This window comes from Siphateles boraxobius, unplaced genomic scaffold (assembly GCF_051911475.1).
Source record: "Siphateles boraxobius isolate OS27281-9 unplaced genomic scaffold, OSU_SipBor_1 130, whole genome shotgun sequence".
In the NCBI taxonomy this organism is placed as follows: Eukaryota; Metazoa; Chordata; class Actinopteri; order Cypriniformes; family Leuciscidae; genus Siphateles; species Siphateles boraxobius.
Window position 1 is genome coordinate 47,067,967 of NW_027508734.1, and position 10,024 is coordinate 47,077,990.

At 38.0% G+C, this 10,024-nt stretch overlaps 1 protein-coding gene across 1 annotated transcript; it reads left to right on the forward strand.

Moving 5' to 3' along the window:
• Positions 1-2,217: 2,217 nt before the first annotated feature.
• Positions 2,218-4,101, forward strand: LOC143736710 (zinc finger BED domain-containing protein 5-like). Its single transcript, XM_077227351.1, has 2 exons — positions 2,218-3,510; positions 3,625-4,101. Exons 1-2 carry the CDS (start codon positions 2,218-2,220, stop codon positions 4,099-4,101), a joined length of 1,770 nt encoding a protein of 589 aa, XP_077083466.1.
• The last annotated feature ends 5,923 nt before the right edge of the window (positions 4,102-10,024 follow it).

Consider the following 10,024-nt stretch of genomic DNA (forward strand, 5'->3'; position numbering starts at 1 on the left):
CTAATCAACAAAAAGAAAATGAAGATTTCTTTGATTGAATGGAACAACGTATATAACTACCCCAACTCTTATTTGGTTTTCGGAGGAGATTTCAATCTGGTTATGGACAATAATATTGATAGATGGCCCCCAAAATCTAATAATTCCAATTCTTACTTAAAGATGTTCATGCAAAGGTTTTCTTTGGTTGATAGCTGGAAGGAAACTCATCCATCTTTAAAAGGTATTTACATGGAATAATAAATATTTCTCGTGCCGATCTCGCATTGACCTATGGCTTGCTCCTAATGAGCTGCATAATATTTCAACTGATATTATACCTTCACCATTATCTGATCATAAATGTATTTCTATTCGCATCCCTCTTTCAACTACTGTTAATTCATATACTCCCTCCTATTGGAAGCTTAATAACTCAATTCTCGCCTATGATGAAGTTAAAAACAAAATTGATGACATTATTACAAATTTTTGGAACAAAGCAAAGGAAGAAGATAACTACTGCAGTAATTGGGAGCTAGCTAAATATGAAGTCTGTAAATATTTTCGAAAATTCACCAGTGACTTGGCTAAAAAGAGGAAGTCTAATGAGAGTAATGTTATTTGTAAAATTGCTAGTCTTTTAGCTAAAAATGTGGAAGATATTACTGATCTTGAAAAAGCTGAACTCGCTGAACAGCATCACCAATTAGATAAAATATATAAATATAAAGCTGAAGGACCTTACGTCGGTTAACTCAGAAAGTGGCTTGAGGTAAGTCAAGTCATCCTCATTTATATAGCGCTTTTAACAATGTATATTGTTTCAAAGCAGCTTTACAGAGATAAACATATAATTTAAGGTAACAGAGATTGGTTTGGTTTTATAGTGGCTCTTGAAAAATGTTTTTTCCAGCTAAAGTTAGTTTTGATTGATTCACTTCCGTCTAAATTAGCGTTTCTCAACGGGGGCGGTACCGCCCCCTTGGGGGCGTTTGGACAGTGTCGGGGGGCGTTGGGAACGAGGCAGCTGAGAGGGGGGCGCTCAGGCACAAATGGGGGGCGTTATGTCTGACTGTGGCACTATATACTCACTGTTATTATCACAACTTTTTTAAGCCTCTGACAACACATACAATGTTAATTTGAATGCATGGGCGTTTTAGGTACAGCATTGATTTCCACGCTGCTGCTCAAATCCATTCCACCTTCATTCGGAGTCCCACCAGGCCAGACGATCCAATACGCACGTGCAGTCCCAAGCGCGAGTCTCAGGTTCCTATGAGAATATTAATATAAAATATCATATCGTAGAACATGTAGCCTACCGGTATATGAAATAGTAGCCTAGGCGTCATTTAGCCTACAGGGCGGTTTTGAAACACTTTTAAAACATCTCGCGGCACGGATGTACCAATACAAATAAAACATATCCAGTTAACTATCAGCATTCGTTTCATTCGTTTGTTAAATAAGAGACGATCTAGCGCTGAAATGTGTTGTCTTCACTCGGACGCGCACTTCAGTCCGTTACGGAAAGTGAAAGTCTCCCTAAAAGATGTAAGAAATAAAAAAGCGAAACGGATGTATACTATTTTTGAATCCCTTTCTTTTTGGAATTTTTTGTAATGTTTCCCCTTATAGTTTTTTTTTCTTTCTGTCTATTGTTTCTTTGATGCTATTATGAATGTAATAGATATAATACTATGTGATCCTCCGTATGTGTATGTTATATATTGTTCTTGTTATGCAATAAAAAAAAGAGAAAAAAAAAAGAAAGTGAATCAGGACATCATCACATCTTTGTATACATTTTTATTTATTTACATCAGTAAGCTAACGTTACAAGACATCGTCTTTCAAAACATTACCTGCGCAAAAGAAAAAAAAAAGAATGAATGAGTCATTCGCACTTTTGAAAATGCCCTTCCGAATGCGTCTCTGTCCGACATAATTCCACAGCGTCCATGTTTTAATGTAAAATAAAATTATGTCTGTGTTAATTAATTAATATTTAAATGTTGCTAGTAGCCCACTCAGACTTGTCTCGGCTAGTTACCGGCAAATTATCTCCATGGCAACGCTTAAAAACAAATGCCGCAGCCGGCAGAGTGGTAGAAAGAATGTGTCCAATCAAAATGTACACAAGCTTCGCGGTTTAAGATTAATGTGTCCAATCAAAATGCACACAATCACGTAAACTAAAACAATTTTGACATCAAAACACATTTAAACATCATGGCGGAAAACAAGAAGAAGTGCAGACAGTATAGTGTCGAGTATATTAAATATGGATTTATTCCCTCACCCACGAACATCCAGCTCTCTATGTGCCTGCTTTGCCAGCAGGTTTTTTCTAACGAGGCAATGAAACCGTCCCGTCTTAAGGAGCACCTTACTAAAATTCACCCGGATAAGGCATCCAAGGATGCTGCGTTTTTCCAGAACATCAAGGAGCAGCTTTCGAAACAGTCCATCTCCAAGATGTTCGCTAGGAAGGTAAACCAGACAGACAGTGGGTTAGTGGCCTCCTATAACATCTCTCTTATGATAGCGAAGTCCGGGTTGCCATTTACAGCGGGGGAGAAGCTGGTTATCCCAGCGATTAAAGAGGCCATCTCCACTGTCATGGAGAGAGACCCATCGCCAGTGATGCAGGCCATCCCGCTCAGCAATGACAGTGTGGCTCGGAGAATAAAGGAGATGGCTCTGGATACTGAGCAGCAGTTGTGTGCCACACTACGTGAACATCCATTCAGTATCCAGCTAGATGAAACCACGACCATGGATAATAATGTTCTGCTGATGGCATATGTGCGTTATATGTCTGAGAGGGATGTGGCCGAGGATGTTTTGTTTGCCAAATATCTCTCCACTGACACACGAGGGGAGACGATCTTCAGGGCTCTGAGTGACTACCTGCTGGAGAACTGTATTCCCATCGCCAACATCCTCGCCTGTGCCACAGATGGAGCTCCCGCTATGGTTGGCAGGTACCGTGGCTTCGCAACTTTGTTAAAGGAGCGTGTGCCGCAGGTGTTAACAGTGCACTGCATGTTGCACCGTCACAATTTAGTGGCCAAAAATTTAAGTCCTTCTCTCCACCAGTCTCTGAACATCGCTGTCAGGGCCATAAACAAAATTAAGGCCCATGCTCTGAACGACCGGATCTTCAGGCAGCTGTGCGGGGAGAACGATGAAGCGTTTCAGCGCTTGCTGCTCCACACCGAGGTACGCTGGCTATCCAAGGGCAACTGTCTGGCTAGGCTGTGTGAGTTGTTCACAAGTGTCCTGGAGTTCCTTGCCGGTGCCGACGCAGGTCTAAGGGACACGCTGTGGTCGTGTCGCGCTGACATATTTTACCTGGCAGATTTTTTCGGGAAGATGAATGAAGTGTCACTCAAGCTCCAGGGAGATGCCGTGACACTGGTCCATTCAAAAGCCACCATCTGCAGTTTCCTCGCCAAGCTGGAGCTGTACAAACTAAATTTGAGCAGGCGTCAGTTCAGTAATTTTCCTCAGCTGGCCAAGGTAGCCTATTATTAGCTATTATTAGTAGTAGGAGTATTAGTTAAATTTAAATTTACAAAGGCAGCCTAAAAATAAAATCAATAACGTTAACTGCCTTTCTGTACTTACATTCAGGTGGTTGATGAGCTGACCGATAACCACCTGCTGCGTTACACCGATCACTTGAGGGCAGTGAAGGCGGACATGGAGATCCGTTTCAGGGACCTCGAACAATTGGATGTCCCTGAGTGGGTGATGGAGCCATTTGAAGGGGATGTGTCCAGGAGTGAGGCCGAAATTCAAGAAACTCTAATCGACCTCCAAAATGATGAGGAGGCCAAGGCAACCTTTCGTGCCTGTGGCTGGCGCGTCATGTGGGTCACGCATGGTCAGCGTTTCCCTCTTTTGTGGAAGAGGATTCGTCTTCTGCTCCTTGCTTTTCCGACGTCATACCTTGTCGAGCAGGGGTTCAGTCAAGCTTTGCACATGCAGACCAAGTACCGCAGCCGTCTCAATTTGGTTACCTCAGGCGCACTCCGGCTCAAGCTGACATCCTTGTGTCCTGATGTGAAAAAGTTGGCTGCCAGTCACCAAGCTCAGGGCTCACACTAATGACCGTAATTAATGTTGACTGTTTTGGATGCCTTTGTCTTTTTTCTTTGGTTCAGTTCTGGTGTCTTCTTTGTTCGTCATTTGAAATCAACTGGCTGTTTGGCTATTCAAATTTGAAGCCTATATATTGCCTAATTAAGTGCGCGAACGACGCTGCCTTTTCATTGGCCATTTAGGTTATTGTTCATGTGATTGGTTAATTAAAAAAAAAAAATTAAATCACTTTTAAACGAACAAATTCAAATCGAAAGCTAATACAGTCTGATGTAACCCGTATGAAAGGTGCATTTCTCTCTAAAGGCGCATCCGCTTTACAGCAGAGATGGAGATTTGCTTGCAGCCAACACTAATTTATAAAACACTAGTTTACTAATAAACTATACATTTAAAATTACAAACTCGTTATTTTTTCAGACACATTTATTATCATTAGCCAGTAAATAAATCAGATCTCTGTATGGTTCCAGAGACATGGCTCTTCTCATTCAGCACTGCGGGGAAAATATAATTTCCAGGTTCTAATTTGGCCTTAGAAAAACAGTAAAATCTAAATTTAGTATTTTAAATGTTTAATAAAGGGGCACAATGTCAAACAAAAATATGTAAATATGTCAATTGCATTTTATACAACAACCAAAAAACCAACAAAAGCAAAATACAACAACCGTTAATTTTTCGTTTTTCAATTACGGGTTAAAAAGGAAAAACGAATGGATAGTAAAAGTAAAAGGACCTTATATTATTAAAACATTTCAAATAATGCATTTGTAGAAAAAGTTTGATAGAATTGGGTCCGTGTACTTTTGTGTCCATTCCTTTTTCCTTTTTAACCTGTAATTGAAAAATGAAAAATTAAAGGTTGTTTTATTTTTTTAAATGCAAATTTGCATACCAAAATTTGAATTTGAAATGTAGGCTACACAATGCTACGCAATATATATATATATATATATATATATATATATATATATATATATATATATATATATATATAATGTATTTTCATATTTTTGTTTATGACTTTTTGCCCCTTTATTAAACATTTAAAATATTCACAAATTAATATGGAAACAATTTCTAAGGCCAAATTAGAACCTGGAAATTATATTTTTCCCGCAGTGCTGAATGAGAAGAGCCTCTAACCATAACTGATTTATAGATGTTTTATAAGTTAATATGATAATAAATGTGTCTTCACATTGACCCATTTTAATTGTTTATTAATAAACTAGTGTTTTATAAATCAGTGTCGCTGTCGGCTGAAAACCTCTCCATCTCCGCTGTAGAGCGGATGCGCCTTTAGAGAGAAATGCACCTTTCATACGGGTATTTGCTTTCGATCAGATTTTTTTAGTTTAAAAGTGGACATTTCAATATAGGTAGGCTATATTTTGTTTGTTCATATTTGAGACGCGCTCCAGTTCATCAAAGTGCGCCTGATAGTTTGATTTTATTTACAAAAGCACATTTTCTTGTTATTGTGAGTTTAAATAAAAGTTGCAAATTATGTTTTTTTTTTTTTTTTTGTATGACCAGAAATTTTATAGCTAGTATTTTCAGTTGTTTCCACTGTTGATAGGAAAATGCACGTGATCGTGCCTGCATGCAGCAAGCGCCACACTCCGCACACACACTTGGATATGCGTAAACATCTTGTGTTTATTTGTGATAATCTTACTACTAACTACTAACTTGTATTGTGAGAGACATTTGAAGAATTGCTTTGTTGTTCTTTTTTTTTTGGATAAAAGCGTCTTCTACATAGCCCAAATGTAATAATAATAATGGTAATAATGGTAATTATTATTATTTGCGTTTATAACTATAAATTAGTTAACTGAAGACATAATATGTTAACCGACGCCTCGGTTGAAAACATCTCAACTTTTCAGAATGCCGCAAGTGCACAGCAAGTCATAATGACAAAACCCATCTGATCAGCTTCGGCCTTTCCGTAACAACATCGAACGCTCGGCCGGACAGCTGATCATAGCTGTACAGGGCAGGTTTTTTTTTTCTCATCTCCATAAATATATCTACTAGTAAAGCTAATGCAAGGGCTAGAAATCAATCAATCCTTTGTATCAAATGCAATGAATCCTCGTCATCATGTCATGGAGAGCGCAGTTCATGCTTTCTTAGCAACAACAGACGGGAGCGCAAGCGCTTGTGGTAAGGAGAAAACGATGCGGCCCTTATGTACACTTATTAGGTGTACTTTAGTAATTCAGAATAAGACAAAAGCACGGTTTTGAAAATGGATATACTGACTCAATACATAAATGTTTCACAATTTAAATACTTAAAGTTACGGATTTCATAATAATAATAATGATAATTATAATTTTAAGAAGAAAATAAGGACGTCAATCATACACATTATTATTGTTTTTATTATTATTATTATAACAGAATGATAATCAGCATACATTCAATAAAGACATTTAGCCCTTTTTTGGTGGTGGTGGGGGGCGGTCAGGGTTCTGGATCTTGGAAAGGGGGCGCTGGGCCAAAAAAGGTTGAGAACCACTGGTCTAAATGATCATTTGTTATTAAATTAGGGGCCGCTAAGATGACACCGTTCTCTCTAAACAGACTTTAAACGTGAACCTGTGAAAGACGCTGATGGCGTTCACATGCGAATTAAGGATTGATTCTATAGTTATGTGCGTTTGAATATATGTGCGCAGGTTTGTAATTCCTTACAAACCATGCCTACACAAACTACTTGTCTATAAATTTTGATGCAGAATTTTTATTTTATCTTATCACTTTGGGTAGGTACGCGAACCGAAAAATTCCACAACGCTTTATCTGTAGAGTGGTATGGGGAGAGGCTAGTTGGCACTTCAGCACTGCATTGTCATCGGGTCCAGGCGAAAGTCCTTCGTCAGATCTGGAAACGGCCTGGATCCAGCAGGCTGCGGGAAAACCTCGGGATAAACAAAGACACTAATATTAGCGTAGATGCCATTCTTCTTATGATGTAACGAGTACATCAGGATTTGAGGGAAGTGTTCCCAGTTCCGGCTGACCTAATCTAAGCAGCCTAATATTGAATTATAGAAATCTATAGAGTGTTATGTGAATGCTAGGTCAAAGAGATGTGTTTTTAGTCTAGCTTTGAACTGACAGACTGTGTCTGCTTCCCGGACAATGTTAGGAAGATTGTTCCAAAGTTTTGGTGCTAAATAGGAAAAGGATCTACCGCCAGCAGTCGATTTATATATTCTAGGTATTATCAACTGGCCGGAGTTTTGAGATCGCAATAGACGTGAAGGACTATAATGCGTTAAGAGCTCGCTCAAGTACTGGGGAGCTAAACCATTTAGTGCTTTGTAAGTAATCAGCAATATTTTAAAATTTATACGATGTTTAATAAGGAGCCAATGCAGTGTTGACAGAACCGGGCTAATATGGTCGTACTTCCTGGTTCTGGTAAGAACTCTAGCGGCTGCGTTTTGAACTAGCTGTAGTTTGTTTATTAAGCGTGCAGGGCAAACCACCCAGTAGAGCATTACAATAATCTAGCCTTGATGTCATGAACGCATGAACTAGTTGTTCCGCATTTGTCAATGAGAGCATATGACGTAATTTAGATATATTTTTAAGATGGAAAATGCGGTTTTACAGACACTAGACAGGTGACTTTCAAATGAAAGATTGGTATCAAAGAGCACACCCAGGTTCCTAACTGACGACGAAGACTTAACAGAGCAGCCATCAAGTGTTAGACGGTACTCTAGGTTATTAACGTGTGGAAGTTTTTTGTCCAATAATTAGAATCTCTGTTTTTTCAGAATTTAGTAGTAGGAAATTACTAGTCATCAAATTTTTGATATCAACTATGCATTCCGATAATTTTGTGATTTGGTGAGTTTCGTTAGGTTTGGAAGAAATATAGAGCCGAGTATCATCAGCATAACAGTGAAAGCTAATTCCATGTACCCTAATGATATCTCCTAAAGGTGGAATGTACAGAGTGAACAGCAGCGGTCCTAGTACTGAGCCTTGTGGTACGCCATACTGAACTTGTGATCGATAAGACAAGTCTTCATTTACTGCTACAAACTGATAGCGGTCAGATAAATATGATTTAAACCATGCTAATGCAATTCCACTAATGCCAACATAGTTTTCTAGTCTATTTAAGAGAATGTTGTGGTCAATGGTGTCAAATGCAGCACTAAGATCAAGTAACACTAATAGAGAGATACAACCACGATCGGATGATAAGAGCAAATCATTTGTGACTCTAATGAGAGCTGTCTCAGTGCTATGGTGCGGTCTAAATCCTGACTGGAAATCCTCGCAGATACCATTTCTTTTAAGAACGGAACACAGTTGTGAGCAAAGCTCTGCTAATTTTTTTCGTTTAGAAAGACAACAAGCTAAAACAAGTAATATAGGGAAACTCATGATTGATGGAATATTAAATGAAGATCAAAAAGTAATAGGAAAATTCTGTTCTAAATTTTAAAAAAAACTTATATACATCTAAATTTTCCACCAAGATGCAACTGATTTTTTCGAGTCTCTTCAGAATGTACAGCAACTGAATATGGTAGATAAAGATTTTTGTGATGCTCCAATTACCATGAATGAGATTGTAGAAGCAATTAATTCATTACAAAATGGAAAATCTCCTGGCACTGATGGGAGTTTTATAAACTATTTAGCAAAAAAATAGCATAATTTATATTAGAGGTTTTTAGAGGAAGCATAGAGAAAAAATGTCTTCCCCGACCCTATGTCAAGGAATAATAACCCTAATTCCAGAGCCAAATAAAGATCCCCTTTTCATTGATAATTGGCGCCCAATAACTTTACTAAATAGTGACTACAAAATAATAGCTTTAGTTCTGGTCAAAAGACTAAAATGTGTCCTAAATTCCATTATTGATGAAACACAGTCAGGATTTCTGCCAAACAGACATATATCAAACAACATGCGCTTAATATTAGATCAATTGGACTATTCATATTTACTCCCAAAAGAAAGTTTTATTTTATTTTATTTTGCTATAAAGCATTTGACACATTAGAACATGAGTTTTTGTTTCAAGCACTAAACAGAATTGGCTTTGGTGACTCCTTTTGTAATATGGTCAAAATGCTGTATATGAATAGTAGTAGCTCCATTAAGTTGAGTAATGGTACCTCTCCCAGATTCTTCTTAAACCGTGGAGTGAGACAGGGATGTCCAATATCTCCCTATCTTTTTTTAATTGCGGCACAATTTCTTAGTTTGCACATCAAAGTAAGCCATCTAAAAGGCATCAGCATTGGCAATAAAGAGATAATTATTGATCAGTTAGCGGATGATACTCCTCTGGGGCCGTATTCACAAAGAATTTTATTTTACCACTAGGAGTACTCCTAAATCACACTAAAATGTTTTAGCTAGGAGTTTTCTCTTAAAAGTTATTCACAACGCCTTTCAGACCTACTCTTAGTAAGGAAAAATTGCAACTCCTAAACTAAGAGTGATTCTTCGTTGCAATGGATGACGTCAATTCTCATGCACGAGTTTCCTCACAATGATCACGGTGTTAGATGACAGGGCCATCATGCGGATCATAACACAGACGCAACAAATCATGGAATTACGATATCTAAATATGTCTGTGTCCTACACAAAATAATAATAGTAATGTCATCGAAATGCATATATAATGACATGTCTGTGCAGGCCCCAGTGAAGTGTAATTCTAAAAAGGCAGAGAGAGAGAGAAATGTTGTGAATTCAATTAAATTAAATCAAGGTAGCCTAATACCCTAATGAAACCGCCACTTGCCTAATAATGAAAAACAACACTTGCATTAACACTTGCTTGGTTAATTGGTATGGACGCTTGTTTCCGCCACTGAATAAAAATAAAAATAATTGCGACTTTTTATCTCACAATTGCGAGATATGAAG